This window comes from Hippoglossus stenolepis, chromosome 20, assembly GCF_022539355.2.
Source record: "Hippoglossus stenolepis isolate QCI-W04-F060 chromosome 20, HSTE1.2, whole genome shotgun sequence".
Taxonomy (NCBI): Eukaryota; Metazoa; Chordata; class Actinopteri; order Pleuronectiformes; family Pleuronectidae; genus Hippoglossus; species Hippoglossus stenolepis.
Window position 1 is genome coordinate 5,814,423 of NC_061502.1, and position 23,316 is coordinate 5,837,738.

Sequence of the window (23,316 nt, forward strand, 5' to 3'; positions counted from 1 at the left end):
TTCATGAATCTCAAAATAGGGATATATCAATTTGATACAGGTATAAGCCACATTAAAGTACAAGTTAAGAGTCCACTTTCACTGTTTAAACACTCATGTCCGGTGTCCAACATTACAGTCGAGCACAATTCCTTTCAGTTTAAGGTAAACACCCTTAAGAAATGCATAGAAATTACAGACACTGTCATATTTTCATCTATAAATCACCAAACACCACATTGTATTTAGATTATATACAGAGGTACAGGTATTGATGAAATGATAACAAATGCTGTGTTTTTGTATTTTCATCAACCGTATGCACATTCCACTGTGAATGGCCGTGTGTCCTTGAACCAAGTATAAATACGACACAAATAGTTCCTCTTATCACTGGAAACTGAAATGCTTGAGACAACTTGACGTACGGTATATTCTTGTGCCTCAATGCCACACTGCGAGCAGATAAGGAACTTGAATTAAACTCAAGACAATAATAAAATGCTGGAAAAATAAAACATATTCATCAATGTATGTTTGAGTTTTATATCTATTCTCCTTACGATGAACTCTGTTCTATCCAGTCCATCAGAATAGAAAGGACTATAAATGAGATGAAGTCGAGCTCATATTTCACTGACACTTGATATTTTCCATCAACTGGAACCATAAAATCATCACAGCTGTAATTGTGAAAACAGCTGAACTTGGCCTGAAAGTTGAAGCAGATACAGAATACTGGAGCTTTCTGTGAAATATCCAAACGGATCTGTCGACAAACACTTCAAGGCCTCTCCTGTCCCACCTGAACCTGTCTAACTTCTCTTTTTACATCTTCAAGCTGGTGTTTGGCTCACGTGTTCAGGCTCTGGCTCTCCTCAGGGCCTGCCTGCTGGCTGACTGCTTGATGGTAGGTATGTCCAGAGCATTTCCTCAGGTGTATGGGCACCTCATCCTGCCCTCCACTTTCTCCTTTCCTGACCTTACACTTGTCTCTACGGACCTGAGATGTCCCGCTGCTGCCTTTCGATGACACCGTCTGGCCTCTGAACAGCTGTGCCTGCTGCTGACATAGCCCCACCTTACTGAGGAGGATGAACACATCCCCCCTGAACGCTTTGGTGAAGATGGCGTAGAGGAACGGGTTGGCACAAGAATTGAGCGGGTAGAATAGCACCAATAAAATCTTGGAGTTGGAAACAGTGATGAGTGGCCGGTCCAGCACGGCTGACATGGCATAGAAGGAAATGGGCGCCATGCACAAGAAGTCAGTAAAAATGAGGACAGCCATTCGCTTGGCGATGTTTGTGTCCTTGGATCCAGAATGATAGTGAGGGTTGTGCACTGCGCAGTAGATCTTGAAGTAGCAAGCGCAGATGGCAAGAAAGGCCAGAATATTGAGGACCAGCACTGACAAGATGTAGACCAGAGCCACTGTGGACTGGGTGTCCATCGGGAGACAGATGCTGACCTTCTGATAACTACTCACCCCAACGAGAGGAAGCAGCGCGAGGACAAGGCAGAAAAACCAGCCACCTAGCATCACAGCTGCTGCATGGTGCAGACGCAGCTTGCGATCCAGCCTCATGGCAAAGGTGATGGCGTACCACCTCTCCAGAGTGATCACTGTCAAGGTGTAGACAGACAGTTCACTGGCAAAGACCGTAAAAAAACCTGCAAGTCCACAACCAGGACCCGTCTGCCAGTCTATGGCATGGTTGAAGTACTCAGCCCGTGTGTGGAGGTCTACTGAGGCAATGAGCAGGAGATAAATCCCCATGCACAGATCTGCAAAGGCCAGGTGACACATGAGGAAGCGGGAGACAGAGAGCTTGTAATGGCTGGTGAGCAGCACCAGGAGCACTATCACGTTTCCCAGAATGGCCAGCAGACTTACAAACCACACAGACACTCGCAGGAAGCCAAAACCCATTATGTCCTCACAAGGATTGAACTCATCGGGTACTGGCGAACACGCCACCTCCTCTCCCTCCTCACACACCACATAATCATAACGACTGTCAAAATCTTGGCTGGTATCCTCTTGGGGGTTCTTTAGGGTCTCTCCAAAACCCACATCCTCATCTGGCTGGCCCCCAAAATAGGCGTGGTAGTGGAGGCTGCCATGGAAGTCACCTCTCCACCAGTCTTGCTGGGAGTCTGTCTGACCTCCGTCACTTGGCTCTAGGTCGGGGACTGTTTCGACCACGCTGTCCCCTTGGAGGGAAGGCATGCGGAGGGGCCCCACGGAGCGCTTGTGATGCTGGTCTTGGAGAACAGTCAGGTTACAGATGATGTACTCCAAAAAGCTGAAAAACACATGCACACAAATAGGCATAAGACGAACACTTAACACAGCCCTGGACGGAGTCCTTGCTAGCACTTAATGTACCATCAAATCATTTATATATCAAGTTGAAGAAAAGGGAATTCTGTTTTGAGAGTCATTATTGGTCTGGGTCAACCTTCTTCCTACAATAACAGTAATGAGTGACACTAATTATGGCAGCACTGTAAAAGTTATAGGTAAACACATCATAGAGTTGCTTCAATCCCTGCCAAGATCCACACTATGCAAGTGCAGCTGCCTGACTCACTGTGGTAGACCATTCGAATACACGAAATGCACTACAAGAGTATTCCATTGGATACAGTTTGTCTTTTTTAGCTGTGGACACACTTCCTCCACTTCTGACTGTCATATTTAGTATGTGCGACGAATACAAAATGAAGAATTAAGATGATAGCTCACCCTCGTTTCTTTTTGAGGTTTTTAAACCCACAGCAGTGGCTGGGGTACGTGAGGTTTGCGATGGTGAGGTGCTTGAAGGTTTTGATAGGCGGAAGTTTCTTGAGGGCCCAGGCGTTGCGCGCCTTCAGCTCTCTGAGCGAATCCATACCTGTGGTCGGCAGCGCGCTGATCCCTGTCAGGGACACATCTCTTTAAGACAGAAAGAGAATGAAAGAATATACATTATAAATACATGTTTAACCCTCAACAGTGATGATGAGAGTGGTGGGGAAACTGGAGCTATCTCCAATGTAAAGACCCAATAACTCTTAGCCCTGATTCAACCCAATGCACATTAGAACGTACGCTCATCTGGGAGTTGGTCCCATACCCAAAACACCACGGAAACATTTTCCAACATTTTCACAATACTCTTCTTCACTCAAACATACATTACGTCCATGGTAATTGAATCCAAACATTTGTTTTGCCATATAAATTACTTTATTGGGAGAAAGAAGACAAGAGGGGTCATGAGAACACCTTTGGGGATAAAACATGCTGCTGAAAAAAAAATATTTAGAATTTTCCACAAAGGATTAAGTATGGAAAGCTATGTCACGGAATCATGGATTAACGCACGTGTTGAGGTCACTGATGCTAAGCTACGCCCCGATACGGTTGATAATATAGAATTTTCTGCATACCCCAATTTTCTGCATACGGCAATCCCATTATATAAATAACACTGAGCGCTATACTTTCATGTGACAAAGTGAAATAACAGCACGCAGTCACCACTCAGTACCTTTCAGCCATAGTATCAGCAGATCATCAGAGATCTGATGAGGCCGAAGCGTTCACAGATGGATTAAACAACATCCTCCATCTGTTTCCTTGAGTGAGCTCCTCACTACTTCATCTTTAAGCAATTACATTTGGTATTGCTTGCGCTCGGTTGTCATGCCAAAGCCAGCTCAACTTCATCGCGACAAAGACATTCAAGGGATTGACAATCTCACCAACATCCTGTGTGATCCCATTATCAAGACATTCCACTGTACAGCGCTGTCCGCTCCCCCCTTCTAGGGGCCAAGTAGAGGCCAAGTTCTCCTTTGCTTTCTTTAGTTTCCTCACCCATTATACCACTAAGTCAATGAATAATTTCATTAAATAAAATAAACACAATCCGAGCAATTTTATATCGGCTAAGAGCTCAATTGTTCTTTTTTAGTCCCATTTGCACTCCCCACTTCTCTGTCCTCTTCTCTCTTTTCCTCTCATGGGACACATTGTGTAACACTATACAAAAGAAAAAAAAAATCTGCACAGACCCAACGAGTGTCATGTCTGATTTTGCCATTCCCAGATGTTTAGCTCATGACCTCAAGGAGGTGACCTCACTCAGGCCATTTTCCTCAGTGGAACAGAGAAAGACCTGCGCACGAACCCCATTTACCTTCTCAGACACTTAATGGCAAGATCAGAACCACAACAGCAACTCGATAGCCGTGGTTAAGGGGTTTGGTATCGAACACCTTTAAAAACAGGGTCTCGGATTTAAAATACCTTAAAAATGGCAGAAAGACAACAGTATCAGACAGACAATGGACGTTTCTCACTCACACTCTTGCATGCGTATCAAATTTCCAGGTCAAAAACACAGTTATGGAGCAATGATTTTTTACCCTTTGTCTGCACATTGTGATTATTGAAAGTATTAGTTATTGATACATACACTTAAAAATGGGTTTTAATACTGTATGTGAATTTAAAATATATACCAGTGAAGTGGTACTTTACAGGGAATTGAATTCGGAGATTAATGCCACTTTCAGGTCCATCACAAAACATTGACGGCTCATCTTTTTGGATTGTGTGTAATTATAAGATAAGAGAGGCTCAGAGTTCTCAAGTAGTTCAGATACTCACAGAAGCATGGGGCCGCTAATGGTGCCAGCAAAAGCCCTTTCATCCATCTTGGTCAAATACTTGTTCCTGTGCAGGTCGCTGAGATAGGAAAGCACAAATTTAAGTTCATAAAGAGAAAAGTAATCCTTCACATTTCAATCAGACCGACAGATGCGAGGTATGGCATAATATTTCCCCAAGCCTCATCACTGTACATTTCTGTGTTTATTTTCTCACATTTCAGGGGTGAAATATGACATAAAGAAGGTCTCAATCAAAATGTTGTGATGGCATACTCCTTAAACATACTGCACCCTCACTACACCTCCCTGACTCCTAAATCTAATAAGCATAATAGAGTTGTGAGGGATGTGTTTGTCTTGGTCAGGCTGCGCTGGGATCAGTTCCCCCCTCAGAGCAGATCATGCGCCAACACAAACATCAATGTGGTAAGTCTCACCATAGTCACAGACCAATGGCTTAATTAGGCTCTTAGAAGGACCTCGACTTTATGTAGGTGTTGTAAAAGGCGAAAGACGCTTTAAATTAATATCACATATACCTCATATCCTCAATATGCAGGGTTCTGGACCAGGGGGTGACTAGAAATAAAAACTTGTTGAGACCAATGAGTAAAAAGGAGGCAATTCTTACTTAGTCTCTTCTCACTGACTCATTATTTTTCCAAGTGTGAAATGATTCTCTTACTAGTCTGTCACAAAATCTTAGACTCCAGTGTCACCGAGCGTACGGGAGGGGGGGGACTCTTAATGCAGACTTCCTGAACCCCACTTTTGGAAACATATTTTCCCATGAGAACTCCAGCTCACTAATCAAGAGCTGGGCTTAAGCCCTTCTTCGGTACATATGAGAAGGCCCATAGAGACACAGCTGTGGTCCTGCTGCTTTTGTAGTTTAATTCTGGGTAAGGAAATACACCTGCCAGATGTCAGCAATGGTTTAATCCAGGCAAAACACTGAGCCACCTAATTTTTTTGAGAACTGCAAGGCTTCTTACTCGACAGATACAGCACCACATAGAAAAATCATACCGTATAAAAATGAAACTGTGAACACTCATGATGGAAATAATAGAAAACTCGTACAGTTAATACAATACACATGTTTAAGGACTAATCAAAAATTTTGGGAATTTGCTATTCTGCCAAGATTTTCCAGATTGATACCACTCTCATGTTGCAAATACAGCGAAACTGTAATCTCAGAGCTGATCGGCCAACTTCGTCGATTTAGCCTCTGAACTAAGACGGATTAGCCTCTAGGGGCAACAATCAATATTTTGGGGCTACCAGTGTAGACAGCCGATACCCGGACATTATCCAGTCTAAGTAGTTTATTTTATCACACAAGTCGAGTGTCTCTCAACACAGAACACAAACACCGATATGATTTTTTGGTGTTTTAGGTCCAGACGATATTCTGGTGAATCGTTATCATGTGAATACATATAAATTAAAAAGCCAATAACCAATAAATTTCAGTCAAAATTTCAGTCCTCTTTTGCTCTCCACACTGATGGTTTACCTGCCGGCAACCAAAAGCTGCTCAAATGTGATTGGTCAAACTAGAAACAGAAACCATAAAACTTCCAGCCCCCAAATCTTGTCAGTTGCCTATAGATTCATTATATTCACTTTCAGAATCCATTTTTACGAGATTAGCCAAACAGCAGCCATTTAGCTTAGCCCAGCAAAACTGGAAACAGGTGGAAAGAGCGAAGACATAGTCCCGAACAAAACCTTTACAAAGCAACCACCAGTCGTTTTTTAAAAACACTGCAGATTTTCTTTGGATTAAACAAACAAGCTATGACATGTTAGTGAGCTTTAGTTATGTTTGGAAAGAACCACACTGGTTGTGTCCCAGTTTTCACTCTTTAAGCGGGGCTAGCTAACCAGCTGCAGGCTGTATATTTATGAGTGGTATCAGTGTTCTCGTCTGACTCGCTGAAAGAAAGCAGCATTTCCCAAAACGTGAAACTGTGAAAATAAGGTTTCACATAACAGAAATACCATTTAACCTACACTTGATCCAGCTTGGTCCCATTGAAGGCATGATGCTGGATTTCTCTGAAGCCATTTCCATACAGCATCCTGGAGCAAAAAGACAAGAAAATAGCACTGATTAGAATTTCCTTCTTGAAGTCAAACAAGTGCAGTGTGCGTTCTAGATCTGCCTGTTTGGAATGGGCTGTTCTCTCAGAATTATTCCTTAGTGAGTCCTCCTCAACCAGGCCTACAATATACTGTCACTTGTGTATTGTTTGTGTGCTAGACATTGTGTGCAGAAAGTGATTCTGTGAGTACCCATGACAGGGGGCAGCACCCGCTACGTCCATGTTTGTGTTAGTCTATATATATGGTCTGTATATGGTTGGCTCATGTGTTACTGCCTGTTCTCTGTGCGTCTCTGTGTGTACTTGCTTTTACTATCCTGGTGAGATTCAAGTTAGTTCAGAGTGAGAACATGTTTCCAAAGTGAGGTCATTTTGCCGATTCCTGCGTCTCCAAGAAGCTACTTTAGGGATTTTGTTGGATTTAGGGATAAACTATACTATTGTTAGTCCACACTTTATATTCATTCTACATATTTATGGTTTTTGTCTTATCTTACACTGTCAGCACCTCGCTGGTGATGCCACGGAATGAGTTGGCTGGGATCTCAGTGATGTAGGGATGATCAACAATTTCCCTGCAATCAAAGGGACAGATGAGACAGGAAATGAAGAGGTGTTGTGATTATATACCTTTCATTGGAAAATGGCAGGGAGAGAAATGTAGTGTTGATGAATGTATTCTCAAATATGTATATAATTAGACATAGCATCTGTCGGAGAAGGTGATGACAAAGAGGTGACTACAGATGTACCTCATTTCATAGAAACACGCAGAAGCAGACATGGTGCGCACACACACACACACACACACACACACACACACACACACACACACACACACACACACACACACACACACACACACACACACACACACACACTTTTTGCTGCTGTAGCATTTTTTACAGTAATAACACCCTGGTTAATGGTACCATTTCCCAAAATTGAGACCACACATCCCATAATCTGATGCGTTGTGTTCCAAACAAAATGTTGCTACTTGCCCGTCTTTCTTCCAGGGAATACAAAGGAGAATGACGTGATTTTTCTTTCATTTACTGTTCATTCCCTTTCCTTTATCACGCTGTCAAAATCATGAAAACTTAACCACTAAGTGAAACAACACAACCATCTTCCTGTTTCCTACAGTGAAGCACAGGAGAGGGGTGTTAATGGCTGATTATTTTCCTAAAACTGTCATTTCTGTTTGTTTTATTATATCATTGACAGCTAACATTAAAAAGCAGGAAATACCAGTGTTAGCTAACATACATGTTGAACCGTGTGCCTGATTCAACAACTATGAGGATGCTGTAACTTACAATATGAAGTTCATGTCATTAGAGTGGATGTTGGTCAAGTCAGGGAAGAAAGTGAGGCCAGTGTTGAAAATCCCCCTGAGAAGAACAGGAATACAAACAGTCAGGAGAGGCAACTGAGACCCACAGGTATTAATCCTTAATCACACAACAAGTGAAATGCAAAATTACAATGAGCTTTGCTACTATCAATACATTCCGAAGATCTGATGTGGACATCCCACCTCAAACCTTTACTGTATAGTAAACTGCATCAATTAATATTAGCCCAGCCCAACTCATTTTATGTGTAAATTGAAGAATCACCGTCAGTTGACAGAGTTCAGCTTTGTTTTTTGAAATGCTTACATCACACTAAACTGAACTCTCACGCTACATCGATGAACTTTAGTTCTCTGGACGGAAACAGAAACCGCCAATTGTCTGCCAGACTCAAAAATTCACATTTTAACCAAGTGGTCGCCGAGATTGACATCTTTCTTTCTCATTCCAAGTGGTTTGATTCCATCTATTTTTAGTTTGTGCAGTAATTTTTCTAAACACAGCCTGTACCACTACATTAGATTCAAACGAAGCATGACTCAGTCTTGCCCACACTGACACACACAATTCTATGAATAGATCACAATGTCTAAATTATTGCCAGACTCAAGTATTTTAAATCTACACCGCTCATCTTTTTCGGGTTGCCACAGTGTTGTTAGTGTTTGGTTATGCAATTCCAAAACCGGTATGATTTAAAAACAAAAAAAAACTCACAGATATTTGAGGTTTGGGAGGTTCTTAAAGGCTTCTGGGTCAACATAGGTCAGACTCTTTGCGTTACGTATCTCTCTGGAAGAATAAACAGACAAGAAAGAGACTTACTGAAAATGTTTTACACATAAATACAAACCAATTCACAGCATAAGTTAAGGAGAAAAAATGTTATTCACAAACACATTCAGAAACTAGGACAGCGTAATTAGGGCTATGTTGACGAAATGACGTTAAAGTTTTAGTTTTTAAGTAACTAAATAACTAAAGTAACTAGCTAAAGTAACTAAATGAGCCGTTCAACCGAATTTCAATCCCTCTGCATCCAAAATCTTGATCCAATCTCATTGTGAAACTATGAAACCTCTTTGAATGTCACACGGATGTAACCAAAGATAAACTCACATCCAGTTGAACAATTCCAAACATTTCCTCCTTCCCTGAAGAGTCACTTTCCTTCTGTGTGGTTCTTTCTTCCGAATAAAGCTTTCTTATGCAATCTTTTGAAAGTCCTGACACTTATGATAATGTGGTGCTGTGCAGTATAACTTCACAAGGCGCTCCACATTCCTCATTTTAATTTAGGCAACCGGCTGATCTTCTGATATTCCCCGCACTAAAATGACACACAGCCTAAAATTACAACTTTATTCTCCTATTATTACACATTTATTCCCCGAAATCTCCGATTATTTTTTTTTTCAACCTGGCTCTAATACGACATTGTAGGAAACACACACTGTGTAGTCTTCAAACTTGCTGACAGAACATAGCAAGGTGCACGCCAGTGTGCAGGAGACAGGAGGCTCAGTGCAGACAGCCACGGCCGGAAGTGGAGTCCAATTAGTGTTTCATTAGCGTGTTTATTCTGGTGCGCCCCGTGCTGGACTGAACACCTCTCTCTGCAGCCTGAAGCCATGTGGTGATCCTGAACATGTGTCCTGGCTCCTTCTTCACACACCAGGCAAACCACACTGATCTCAGCAGAAAGACGTGGTCAGGGCAGTGGAGGTCCCTGAGTGTGAGGGGTTCATCTTCCCGCTGCTGCTGTTTAAGAACTAGGGCTTCAACCAAAGGTCAATTATGTAGTATTAATGATAATTTGATATTCTTTTTACTTGGATTTTCTGTTGACAAAATGTTTTTAGTGTGTGTGGTCCTCGTTTCTTTGCCATGGTGACTTTGGCTTGTCATATAAACTAAACAATATGAAAAGGTTCGCAAAGATGAATCCAATCTCAATAAAAGGTAGAATCCGGTTAGTGTGGCAGAGGTAAAATGTATCACTGGCACATAGGAGAAACCATTGGCTAAGTCCTTCTGCCACTTGGTGCCGGGTAGGTAGAGCACAATATGTTTATTGTTTCAGTGGCTGGAAAGTTGATTGATGAGAAGTTAAAAACCAAAACAGCGAGCTTAAAGATGCTAAAACACTTAATGGGGAGCTGTGGGGAATTGCAGACTTGGATGAAAGGCTACTTCTAGGTGGGTTTGTCACTCTGTCTCTGCAATTAGTTTGATTTAAATATATATTTATTAATGCAGCTTTTATGCAAGTTATTTCCTCTACGTGATTCAAACAAACTGCCGTTGCCGCTGTTATGAAGATAAAACACTTTCCTTTGTGCCAGAGTTTTTTCCCCCCAGAGTTTTTTCCAAGAATGTAGAGGTTTTCATGATCTGTGTGCGTGTGCGTGTGTGTGTGTGTGTGTGTGTGTGTGTGTGTGTGTGTGTGTGTGTGTGTTGTGCATTTAAATCAGTGTTGCAATGTATCATTTGCCAATAGAGATTTATTTGCACTACACAATATTACAATATTTAATATGTGAATTTTTAGCTTCTGTATAAACCTAACAATTGGTTGAAATAGGTGGTTTCATTGATGGTGGCTCAACACAAACTTTACCCAGCCCCCTCTGAGTTTTCAGCCCCGACTGCACTCCTCCATCCACAGCTGCTGTCGGCCTCAAGCAGCCAACAGGAAGCGGAGCATTAATTTGTGTCTGACCCTGAAGGAAACCTGAGAGAGATGCCATTATCTGATGTATGGCACGACACCACACCAATCAGCGGCAAATAGGCCCCAGAGATCCAAAATACAACCCCAGAACACAGATTCAACCCTGAGCTAGTGGTTTGAATTATCGTTCTTGTCTGTATTTTGATACCTGGGATCAGGGAGCCAATGAGGGAAGACAAAAAGGAGGGATAATTAAGACGAAAATGACAGCCAAATATGCATCAAGCCGGGCCATTGGAGCCTGTCTGTAGCTGTTAATCATAGTTACTCTTTCAAACAGCCCACATTTTATACAGCAATTGAGGATCGGGAACAAATTGCGCACAGCAAACTGCTGTGTTACAAGATGCTATAACTTGGAACAAATCTTTCACGCGGGCAGGAAGTCTCGCAGTAATATATGAAGTGCTAGGAGGTGTTCTGCTGGAAAGTATGTGGTCCACCCAGAGACTCGGCCATAAATCTCTATCCTATAATCGAGAATGGAGTGCACCTTGCTCGACTTTTTTCCCCGGAGCTGCATCAACAGGAGCTGGAGCATGAAGAAGATGAAGTGCGGGAAGCCACATAGTGGATGCTGTTTAGCGTCTCGGCTCTAACGTGCCTATTAGGCACCAAATGCATCCAGATAATGGGTTCCGTCATTGAATTGAATAGATTCTTATCTAAACTGCATTTGGTAAACCCCATACAACAGGGTTCTTTTTTAAACCCCTGCAAAACTGCTCCGTACGTACCACCCTGATGAGGAGAAGTAAATGATGAGCGGGACAGAAATAAGCTCATAATCAGTTTCCTCCACACTTCCATTTGCTGCCGGCAAGATTCAGAATTAAGCATTTTTCTCTCCGCAGAGCAAATGGAACAGCTTAATCGATGACGATCAATAAAGAGCGTGCCCTTTTCCTTTAGTTACTCACATGTGGGTGATTTTCCTCAGGCCGTAGAATGAGTGCCTCTCCAGCCTCTGCAGCTTCACGTCCACTGATATATATCTGACGGGAATAAGCAAAGGTTACACCAAATCTAATGAGCAAATCATCTTTGTAATGTCAAAATAATTCGTTTTCTTAACCGTCTGTCTGATTTTTTGAGAATGAAGGTTCTGTGCAAGGGCGAAATGTGAGACCTGCTTTCATAAAAGACTTTAAACGTGCGGTTCTAAAAATGATCCTGAAGCCTGCAACTCTTTCCTGGATTTATGAGCCCACCTTGTCTCCCGAGCCCCCCAAGTCAGGAGCAATTTTAAAGGAATGCACCTCATATATACATTACCCAGTCGTCAGTCACTCTGCTCTCATTTGTTGTTACTTATCAACATGTTTGCTCTTGGAATAAACCCTGAATCTTAGCACTGGATTAAAAAAAATCACTTCACACACACACATATTCTATTTAATTAGTTTAGTAAGAGGCATTTAATAAAACAAAACGTATTAACAAACTAAATACTACACATTTTATTGGTTTTCTGTCATTTTTATGTAGATAGTGAACAAAGAGTTAATAGAAACACTAGCCAATCATCTCTTACACCTCTGTCTCCCTTCATGCATGACTTGGACGCAGATGTTGAACTCGGCTGCTGAGGATCAAGGCTCAAGTGTATTTTACCTCCACACAGAGAGTGCCCCTCTACAGGGAGTCTAAACACTCGCATCGCTCTGCTGGAAAACCTATAGCCAGTGTTCAAGCCTATAACTGCGGTCGAAGGACCAACATTCCTGATGAAGGAACGCATTAGCGTTTCCAGCTGCGATTAGGAGCCATGCAGCGGTGATACTAAACAGAGAGCACATCATCTGCTTGTGTGGCAGGCAGAAGGAAAAGGCCGGATAGTTTGGAACCGGGAAATATTCCCACTTTTAGGGGAAATAAAACAGGTGGATGAGAATAACTTTGAAAAGTGTTTGTTGACAAACCTTGAGTAGAATAATTATATTAGATCGCCACTTACATCCATGAGATGTTGACCAAGTTGGAAAAGACATCCGCTGGCATGGATGACAGTTGGGTCTCGAAAAACCATCTGGTTAAAATAAAAAAAATGGACATTTTAGTTGACATATATTCAACTTTTCTGTTAACATCCTCTGTTTGTTGGACAAAAATATTTTTTTATCACAGTGTTCTTGACTTCTTTTGGAGAAATAGTTTATTCAGAAACACCTAATATAACTCTCAGCAACAAAGAAGAAACATATTTCCTAAAATGCTAAAACATTTTGGAGAAACTCAAAATCACTTGGAGATATTGACTATAATTACCTTCAATTACAGAAATGCAGAAAAAATGCTCAAGATGTAATTAAACTGATTAAATTATCAATCATTTATGTCTTTACATTTTGTCAAATAATTCCAGACAACGAGGGCACTAAAGAGAAAGAGATAGAGTGTGTCTGGCGTGCAGGATAGAGGAAAGAGAAGGGGAATCACAGATAAAGGCACAATGCTGTTGAATTAGCATCAGATTACAGGTTTCTTTGAAGTCACTGGTAAAACAGACCCCCCCTTCTTCTAGGAACATGGGAAAAAACAAAGACTTGGAACTGAATGGACTTGATATGGCAGCCAAGTCAAACAATGTCTGGGTCGGTTTAGGACACTGTTTCAGAAAGTAAGGTTAAGACCTAAGTATGTGATACACACCTCCATGTTGATCTAATAAATTAGAACCCAATGTTTCTGTTTCACTGTGAAACCGAGGAATATTATGAGACATAAAAATATTTAGAATATGATCTATATTTCTGTAGCTAAATCAAACTGTTAAGCTTGCTGAAAAATGTTGCTCGAAAAGAAAATTAATCACCACACATTTTTGGGGGGATTTGCTTTCTTGCTGAGAGTTCAAAGAGAGCATCAATATCATGTCTTTAAATATGAATATATGGCCATGATTAGCTTAGCATAGCAAAAAGGCTTGGATGTAGATAGACAGTGATGTCTGGCTCTTTTCAAGGGTAAGATAAAATACATCAAACAGCACATCGAAAGCTCAGAAAAGTACCTGATATATCTCATGTTTAATCCAAATAAAAACTGGAGTGTAAAAATGATATGTTGGAGTTATTATGTGCCAAATATTTATTGGCAGGAGTCTCTGCTGGCTGCCTGGCAAGAATCATATTTTCACTGCAGCTTTTGTATGCATTTACCAAACATTATATAAATGGGTTAATTTATGTGCTATAGGTGGAACTTGTCTCCTTCGATCAGTACCTGTTGCAATTCTTTATGCCAGTTAAGTTAACCTGCTCCTATTGGACAGTATAGACATGAGATTGTTTCTTCTCATGTTTTTACCCCACAAAACAGGAAATTAACGTATTTTTCCAGAATGTCAAAAAGTACATTGCGAGCACTTCACATGTGAAAACGTGTTGTTTCCTCCCTGTGATCTTGTGGCATATTTTGTTGTGGTAGATTTGTGAATCACAACATGACAATAGAAGAAAGAGATTAAGATGGTCTCCACATGTGTACTTGTCATGTTGTATTCCCGGCCCTCTCAGTAGTGAAGGATGCACATTCAGAGTTTGTTCCAACGCATCCTGTCTCAACCAACAACAACAAAGCCACCATCTTCATTCACCTTTGCTCCATCAGCAGAACAATAGACTAATTCACAAGTTGCAGATCTGGCCCCCGGAGCCTGAATCACGCTCACATGCATGGGGGGGGGGGAAGGGGGTTGAGTCACTAAGTAGACACAGCACCCTGCGCACACTCTGACAAACTCAAACAAACAGCGGGACACAGAGCAGACCCTGACACCAAACACCCCCGTCAGAACCACGCTGTATCGCCGCCGCGCTCAAACCCAAATACCATCGTGCGCTTTCCCTCAGGAGTTCGAGGAGAAGACCAACGAGCCCATCACGGAGGCTTAAGGAGAAAATGACTCCCTCAATTTGTAATTCTGGATAGAAACCCGAGAAAACAAACAGGCTGGGAATTGAGTTTGAAGTGGGGAGAAGCCACATAATTTATAATAGTGTCAACATTGGATTGACAACATGGCTGTGTTTACAGGCTCTGTCTCATATTGATGTGTAGTAGTCTGTGGTGACTATTGTGTATAGAGCGGGTAGGTTACTTATTCAACCTGCACTTTCTCCAGTGTGATTCACGTAAAATATGGTGTCGCTACAAAGATCCTTAATTTCCTCTGATGCACATTTTATGAGTTAAAAGAATAAGTCGCCTAGTAATGGCTTGTATTTAAAGTGATACACAAAATGTCACTCCTGTTTGTTTTCTCATAAACACACTGGGATATTATGGCCGAATGTGAAATACTAGTAACCATTTCCATGACATGACCCATCGGCACAAATTAATAGCTGCGAGGCCGTCAGTGTTTCCAGTAATCGCAGCTACGGCTCATCATGTTCAATGTCCCTGCACTTCTTATTTTACAATTAAGAGCCCGGAGCTCATCTGTAACCATTCAGGAAACAGCATTAGATTTTTATTCTCCAGTCAGTTTAGATGAGGGGTTTGAGGGACAATGAGTTATCACGTTTAAACTCCAATCCAAAGATTTCTGAGTGGAACTGCTGCGTTCCCTTTTCTTTCCCTTGAAGTCTTTTTCACTCTTAATTATTCTCAAATGGAACTCTCTGGGTGTTTGAGAAATGTGCTGTAAAAAGTAAATATTGTATTTGAATGCATCGTCCAGACGCGGCCGGGAGTCACGCTACGCAGACTTTTTAAGCATGTCTTTGCTTTCCTTTCCACCTCTCTGACTCCCAGCGGCACATAGAGTAACTTCCACCACAAGTACACACACACACACAAAGGCTCCAAACAAAGTATCCACATACGCACACTCTCACACAGACGCCTGCTTTGCGTTCACCTTTTGTCTTGGGAATAGAATTATTACACATTTTCCTCCACAACATAAATTTGAACCGAACGCCTACCTTAAAACCAGAATTAGCGCAGACAGTTACAAACTTCTTGCCCAAAATTGGACATATTCAAAATTATTGTACCGATGAAGAAGGGCAACTTGAGAGCACAACTCTCCGTCCATGTTGAAAAAGAAAGGTTTAAAAGAAATAGTTTTTAGAAACACACATATTTGCTTTCGAGAAGAGGTTCAGAGAAAAAGACTGAGGCCACTCTCAAATCTGTGCGTTAAACATAGTTTATGCAAACGGAAGCCAGCTCCATTAAACTAGCTTATCACAAAGACGGGCTGCAACGGGCTCTAAATAAAAATAGCTAACCTGGCTTTGTGGAAATGTAGTCTACTAGTGAATCTAAAGCTCACTTATTAATATCTATAATCATTTAATCTCTACTAAAACAAAAAGTGTAAAAAAAACAATCTTGTCCTTGCTTCCACACTTTGTGCGAGGCTACGTGACCCTGACACTAGCTTAAAGTTTAACTGAGATTCTAGATGCAATTTACCAAAAACGTTACTTACGAGTCACTCTTGCAGTGTAAATTTGAAGTTGAATTCAAACAGTGCCGACACAAAGTATCTACCTTTGTAAGCAAAGTGTCCCGATTAGATTCGTCCACTATAAGCATGTAATGTGATCTCTCTTTGGTCCAATTCATGGAACTTAATGAATGAGGATTTTGAGTTTGGTGTTTGGTGAAAGACAAACTAATAGACCAAGTCCCTGACAGAGCAAATAAGTTGCAAGACAAAAGGCCAATAGAAAAAAGGAACTGACAGTCGGGCTTGTCCAGAATCAGTAGATCTGGACCCCATTGGCCTGACCAGGGCAGCAGGGTCATTCATTCCTCTGTGAGTGTGTGAGACAAAATCAAACTTCCTTACGCCTCATCTGCTAGAACATCCCCTTCCACACACCGTCTATTTTGGGCTTATTTGGCAGATCTTTTTTTCATCAGGGTGGCGACAGGGCAGCGCTTGGTGCCATGCTTTCATGTCTTTCTATCCTCCTGGAGGGCCCTGGGTAAACTCTGGGCAGGAATGTGAGGAAATCGTGGGGGACATCGGGGCACTTGCACACGTGAATTGGAGCAGTGATCGGGAGATAATTTCTTGTGATGGCTGCTGTTGGAGTGATGTTCCAATAAACTGTAGGAGAGGAATGAGGATTATCACAACACGGCGCAGAACCTTCTCCTTGAGTTAGCGAGGCCTACATCAGTGCTCCTGAGGAATTTTGTAACAGGGTAACAAGTGTTACTTAAAAGGACAATGGTAATGTGCTGATCTGTTGCAGGAATAATGTTTATCCTGTTCAACATCATCACTTTTGCCCTAAACCAACGAATCAGACAACAACCCAGAAAAATGCAGTATTTCACCCTTCTTCTCCCTTCTCTATTCATACAGAATTTTTAAAATAATGTTTGAAATATTTGGGAATGTATCGACTTGGTTACTTCCACAACATCGTTGCAGGTTGGATAATGCAATACTGTCTGAGGGCATTGCTCAAGAATGCTGATTTAAATGGAAATACCACTTTTCACTCTTCCATGTTTCCACATCTGCCATGGAGTCCCTCAGAAGGGCATGTGTTTCCATCACTCCGCAGGGCTGTGGCAAACTATGGTCGCTCTCTATTGCGTAATTTTTCGCCCTGCACTTAAGCAATTTAGGAAGTGTAAAAGTCCTGCCATATTTTTTCAGCAGCGACCCTGACATATTACGTCAGGTCGACTCACAGGATTCTTCACAGAGTCCTTGGGGTCTCCGATAACAAGACAACAGATGGAACGTAGATCATTTGTTGGCTAGTTTTGTTTTTTTTAAAGAAATCAAAAGTTGTTTTAATTGCCCACTAAATACACAGCCATACAGGAAATAGCCCTTTCTTTTCTCCACTCTAATGGTATTGACAATGCTTTTAATTCCCTTTCTTGGATTTTGAGTGGAAGAAGAATTAATGCCTTAGGTATAACTTTGCTTTTCTGCTTTTATCTCCTTTATGTCTAACTTTAAATGGAATATTTTAGGGGATTTGGGGCATTTTGTCTGACAAAGTGAACAATCTGAAGATATCACCCTGGGCTCTCTGAAATTATAATGAACACATGTCACCATTTTCTTACCTTATATTAAACCAAACAGTTATTTGAAAAGAATAGGCGAGTCAACAGAAAATTACTAATAGAATTAGTAGCAGAAGCTGTAATTTGCTGACAGTAATACTGTATAATTATATAGTTATATTGCTGGAAGCAAAATACTTTGTTTTTTGAAAAGGAGAAGTTGGTGTATTATTTGAGACCATCACCTTAATAATTCAGTCCGACTTTTGCTGTTAATTAATTGCAAGCAGAGAATGTCTGTATTCAAAGGTCAAAGTTGAAACTGAACTCCAGAAGTAATAACATTTAGTAGTTAAAAGTTTCCCCACTCACAAAATGCATCACTCAAACTGACTCAAAGGACAAACCATGTTGACAGGAGCAGTTTGAAGTGCCGTGGGATAGTGTTGTGAATTTGTAAAGCTAAATTATAGATGATTTAACAATAGTCATGATAATGATCAAAATATCAAACAAATCAACCATAAATGATGGTGTTTCTATATTTTTAAGCTGTTCAGTCATATCAGTGCTTTGCAATATGATACTTTCAGGTTAATATTGGGGTTTAAATTAATCTTTTTATGACCATAAAATAAATTAATTTCTTACAGTCATTGCACTCACATTCAACATTCAACTGCTTGTAAGTTCATCTCCATGGCAATTATTGTAAAACCTCTCGTATTCTTCCAGGACCTTTTAAGATTGGACACATAAAACCGAATCAAGAATAAAAGTCCAACTGACAACTTGAACATAGCTTGTTAGCGACCCTATAATAGGCATAAAAATATATATAATACCTCAAAATGGAAGAGCTGCTTAACATCACAGACAGCCTCAAAGTGCCCGTGGGAACACTTTGGAGGAATATTCATGATATTATAATGATTTTTCCTCGGGGTTAAGAGCACTTTAAATTCAGAAGGCACGGGGGACAGGGGGAAACAGCAGAAATCACTTTTACAGATGCGTCTTGAACGCCTACTTACAGCGCCTCGGTGCTCGCCGGGAACCTGGGGAGAATATCAATGTCAACGCAGGAGATGGTGCGCGTCCTCCACTCGGAGCAGTCGCACTCTGCAGGGCAGGAGTCAGCAGCCTCCATCACGGCGCTCACACACACAGCAGCCCCACACAGCAGCGTCAGCACGGCGCATGTCACCACCTGCAGCCCGTCACACGGCATGTCTGGGTCCTGCAGGGTGCCCGCTGCGTTGTCCTCCACCTGGAAGTGCCCCTGATGTCCGCCACAGAGCCAATGTGTGCACCAAGACTGTGTGGCGTGTGTTGCTGCTGCTGCTGCTGCTGCGGGCTGAAGTAAATCCTCAGATAAAGCTGTGGGGAGAAAGTGCAGTTTGCTTTACAGGGGCCACAGCAGCTCGTGTGAGGTGGAGAAGGTGGAGATGCTGCAGCTCAGTGCTGGGTTGGGAGGTGGTCTCCCAACATGAGGGGTGGGAGGACTTCTGAGGCACTCTTGTGTTGGACTTGAGAAGTAATGCTTTTGGGAGTTGTGTCAAAGCTATTTTGCGAAAACAAAAATCATGATACAACAAATATTAAGTAAAATCAAGTTAATCTTCAAGTTATATATTTTTCTTATTTTTCTTTAATTATTCTTACTTTTTGAATTTTGAAAACCTTGTGCATTTAGGTATATGCTTGTTTGATGTATAAGGTTTTGCGTAGATGTCTTTGCCCCCCCTCCTTTATACAGTTTTATTTTAAATCGAGAGCCACTAGGGTCACAAGGGGACAGTATGGTTCCATTTAGGTTTACCACACTAATTTGGTTGTATGCTTCTAGTTAATCTTCAAGTGGTATATAAGCTCAGTATTTTTTCTCAAATTATTCTTCATATATTGAATTTTTAAAAACTTCATGCATTTTAAGTATGCTTGTTTTATGTTTAGGTTAAAGTTACTTTAATTGTTTTTGGATACAGGTAAATGCTGCCTCAACACAAAACACACACAATAACAACATTAAACAGGACACATGTGCAAAACATTAGGTTGTGTAAATACAATTTCCTGGGTTATCCCTGAGAGTCTGCTCCATCCAGCTGCCAGAGCCATGTTTCTGTCTTTCCTCCATATTTACATTGATGAGTTTAACTGACAGAGGGATGAATGAGTGTTTGTAGCGGTTGTGTTTGCACAGAAGGATTCTCTACCTCTATATAAGTACAAGGTATTGTGTGGACTGCCTGAAAAGATTACACTGGCAACAATACTAGGGCCACTTCTAAAGGGGACTAAACCAGAGCTGTGAACACTTTTAATTGGGTTTAAGGGTGTTTTGTCTCTTTTTCTATTCTTGTATATTGGTCTGTATTTGTTGTTTGCTGTGTATCAGTCTCACATTCTTTATTATAATTTTTTATACTAATGTTCATTCGTCCCAATCAAATAAACAAAGATATTATTATTTTATTTTCAGTTCTTGAGCCTTGTGTTTTACCTTCATCCCATTATTCTTCATATTAAAATACACATACATATTACAAATACATTGATTGTCCAGTTCACTATATCTTTATTTTCTTTGTCTTTGCTCACTATGACTTTATTTTCTTTTATATATTTAGTTCTTCTTTATTATTCTGACCATTAAAATACAGACTATTAGTATAATATAAAGTGAACAGTCACAAGACCTAACTTTTTCTTTTATTTATTTTTAGTATGACTTTTCTTTTCTTTACTTTACTCTTCTCTTCTCTTCTCTTCTCTTCTCTTCTCTTCTCTTCTCCTCTCCTCTCCTCTCCTCTCCTCCTCCTCTTCTCTTCTCTTCTCTTCTCCTCTCCTCTCTCTCTCCTCTCCTCTCCTCTCTCCTCTCCTCTTCTCTTCTCTTCTCTTCTCTTCTCTTCTCCTCTCCTCTCCTCCTTCCTCTCCTCTCCTCTCCTCTCCTCTTCGTCTCCTCTCCTCTCTTCTCTTCTCTTCTCTTCCTCTTCTCTCCTCCAGCAGAAGAAGCGGCAGCAGTGGCGCAAACGCACAACTTTGGACAATGTAGTTCTGGGGCAATAAATTCCTCCACTGCTCCGCTGTGAGCGTCCTACAGTTCCCGGCGTCCTTCGCGGCCTCCGGGCTGTGTTGTGTTCCTGCTCAGACGCGGCTAGTTCAAGTTGCCATAGCACAGTGGAGCTGTTCTTCTGTTAGCTCACAGTCTAACACGCGACACAAACACGCGTCTTCTCTGGGAATTATTCACAACAACAGCAAGTACTTCCTCTGTTTCTTTAAGCAGTGGACACGAGCAGTGTCCTGTAGCTTCTCTGTTTTATTCCAGAGCTAAATGAGTGAGCTAACGGTGGGTAAGCTAGCTAGGGCTCAGTAGTAGAGATGCCACTTGTTGCTAACCGGGAGGCGCGTCAGTCACAACAATGGCTGTGATTGATTGGGAGGGGACCAGTGGGAGCTGCAGGGCTGTTGTGGTCTGATAGTTTTATTCTCGTCTTCCCCTGGTTGTTAAGTCGACGATGACTGAGCTCCCGTGTCTGTTTGCTGTGATAAAGACACACATCTCACAGAAAGTTCCAAACCGTCCCACCGTGGTCGTTAATCTGATTAACGTCACTGTGAACAGTCCGCGTTTTGCGCTGACGAAGCGAGTGGTCGATCACTAGTCGACACATTATCCCAGTCAGGCGTTTTAGTTTAGTCGCGAAAACCCAAACTATGGACACATCCAGCGGGTCGGATTCGTACGACCGGGCGCGGGGCCACAGGCCTCGGGGGCGTGAAGCCCACCGCAGAGCCGGCCGGGACAGGGGCAGCGCCGGTGGGGACCGAGCCACAGACATATGCGAGAAGATCGACACCCTGGCCAACACGTTACAGGTGCTGCACCTGCATGTCCACGTTTCATTCATCCACACAAACTCACACAGAGCATGGGTCTGTGATTTCAAGTCAAGTGGTTTTGCTAAAACTTACAGTAACTTGTTCACCAGCTTCCCTGTGCACTTATAACACATGTAAATACAAGCTTGAGTATGAGTTCATTAATGTTTATCAATGAATACTAATGAATAGCTGCTCGTCTCTGGCAGGGCACCAGTAGAAACCTGACCAAAGTAGACCGGATGCTGGGCCAGTACAGGGACCATACAGACGACCATGCTGAAGCCATGGCACTGGTGAGACACCTGTTCTATCATCTATGTATTTACACATGTTCTAGTATCACAGGTTTGATCCTGGTCTTTCCATGGCACACACAGCCATGTCTCAATATCAGATGCATCTTGCCGAACCACGAGAAGACTTATATTAATACTAGTTTAACATATTTTGAACAGAATTAACTAAGCTTCAGGAAACTTGAGGGAAAATGTCACTTTCTCCAGCAGTTGTTGGAGTACTCTGGCGGCAATGCTGGAAAACAGATAGATGTGTCAGTGTGATGTGTTTGGCAGTTTCATAAATCCACATCTTCAGTGCACAGCAATAACACTTCTGGGATCATTCTATTCCAAGTAGTAAGTGTTTTTCCTGGCTCAAAATCTGTGTGTGTATACACGTGTACGCGCCTTCAACCGACTCAACACTGAATCAAACGCTGTTTTTTTTACAAGCAATGTATTTGCCAAGATACAATCAGAACTAGGAGGCTGAAATATTGTGTCTCTAAAGGTGTCGATAAAGTCACACTCATATTTTACGGGTATTTAAATGTGTAAACGAAGCAAAGGCTTTTATGTTATATTTATCTTCACCCACCCAGCAATGGGGTCCCTGTGAACAAAATATAACATTTTGCTGTTAGAAAGTGGCATTATCATCACTCTAACGTTTGCTTCTTGTTAATACACTCCTAATGACTTGGTAACTGAAACCTTGGCCTGTCTTGAACTTTGTGATCCTCTCCATCACCAGTACCTGAATACCTGATAAATTTACAGCAACTCATCAACTTGCTTGTAGTAAATGCTGATCGTATGTGCTATTTCTGCTGTTGTTGAAAGCATTTCATTCGTGGGATGCAACGCCACTTTAGAAAGAAAACAATTAAGAAATTAAGTGTGAAACAACAATATTCAAATGTCACAAAATATCAGGGCAACTGACACATTCCTACTGTTGGGCATAAAACTTCCTTCTTTGGTAGTTTTGGCAGAGCCTTTGCTAGTGTACTGTATTGCTACATCGCCACCACATCAACATAATGCTGCATGTTACAAACGGAAAATCCACCAAGTGCAACGTTTGTAAGAAAATGATGTTTTCCATGAAGGCACCCGTCAAAGGGTTTTGCCAAGAGCTGGAGGTGGCATGAAATTTGTTGGAGGAGGCTGCCTCGGGATTCTTTGCAGGAAAAACCCTGCTTGTTATATTATTGAGATTATATCTGTCAGTTATCAAATGGTGCATTTAGTTCTCACTATTCACTTTTACATTTCTTTGCCATGCTCTCCTCTAC

General features: G+C 41.6%; 2 protein-coding genes across 3 annotated transcripts in view; one reads left to right on the forward strand and one right to left on the reverse strand.

Moving 5' to 3' along the window:
• On the reverse strand, positions 1-19,226 carry tshr (thyroid stimulating hormone receptor). The gene is made up of 10 exons (XM_035144790.2): positions 18,884-19,226; positions 12,811-12,882; positions 11,774-11,848; positions 8,837-8,911; positions 8,081-8,155; positions 7,256-7,333; positions 6,667-6,735; positions 4,643-4,720; positions 2,732-2,920; positions 1-2,288 (listed from the first exon to the last, which is right to left on the reverse strand). The coding sequence occupies exons 1-10, from the start codon at positions 19,078-19,080 to the stop codon at positions 833-835; spliced, it is 2,364 nt and encodes a 787-aa protein (XP_035000681.1). The 5' UTR covers positions 19,081-19,226; the 3' UTR covers positions 1-832.
• A 1,770-nt stretch (positions 19,227-20,996) lies between these two features.
• LOC118099747 (centrosomal protein of 128 kDa) overlaps positions 20,997-23,316 on the forward strand; it is a 38,535-nt gene continuing 36,215 nt past the window's right edge. For both annotated transcript variants that reach the window (XM_035144501.2, XM_035144504.2), the window contains exons 1-2: positions 20,997-21,734; positions 21,947-22,033. In XM_035144501.2, coding sequence (XP_035000392.2) covers positions 21,573-21,734; positions 21,947-22,033 — 249 coding nt within the window. In that variant the 5' untranslated portion in view covers positions 20,997-21,572. The remainder of the gene's footprint in view (positions 21,735-21,946; positions 22,034-23,316) is intronic.

What these genes read in the sequence shown, in the direction of transcription:
- tshr (XM_035144790.2), bottom strand. Translation starts at nt 19,080, where the DNA reads ATGCCGTGTGACGGGCTGCAGGTGGTGACATGCGCCGTGCTGACGCTG. An exon ending in CTGAGGAAAATCACCCACAT is followed by an intron (nt 8,912 to 11,773) that starts GTGAGTAACTAA and finishes TTATTCTTCCAG; the next exon opens with AGAGATACGTAACGCAAAGA. An exon ending in ACCAGCGAGGTGCTGACAGT is followed by an intron (nt 6,736 to 7,255) that starts GTAAGATAAGAC and finishes TTTTTGCTCCAG; the next exon opens with GATGCTGTATGGAAATGGCT.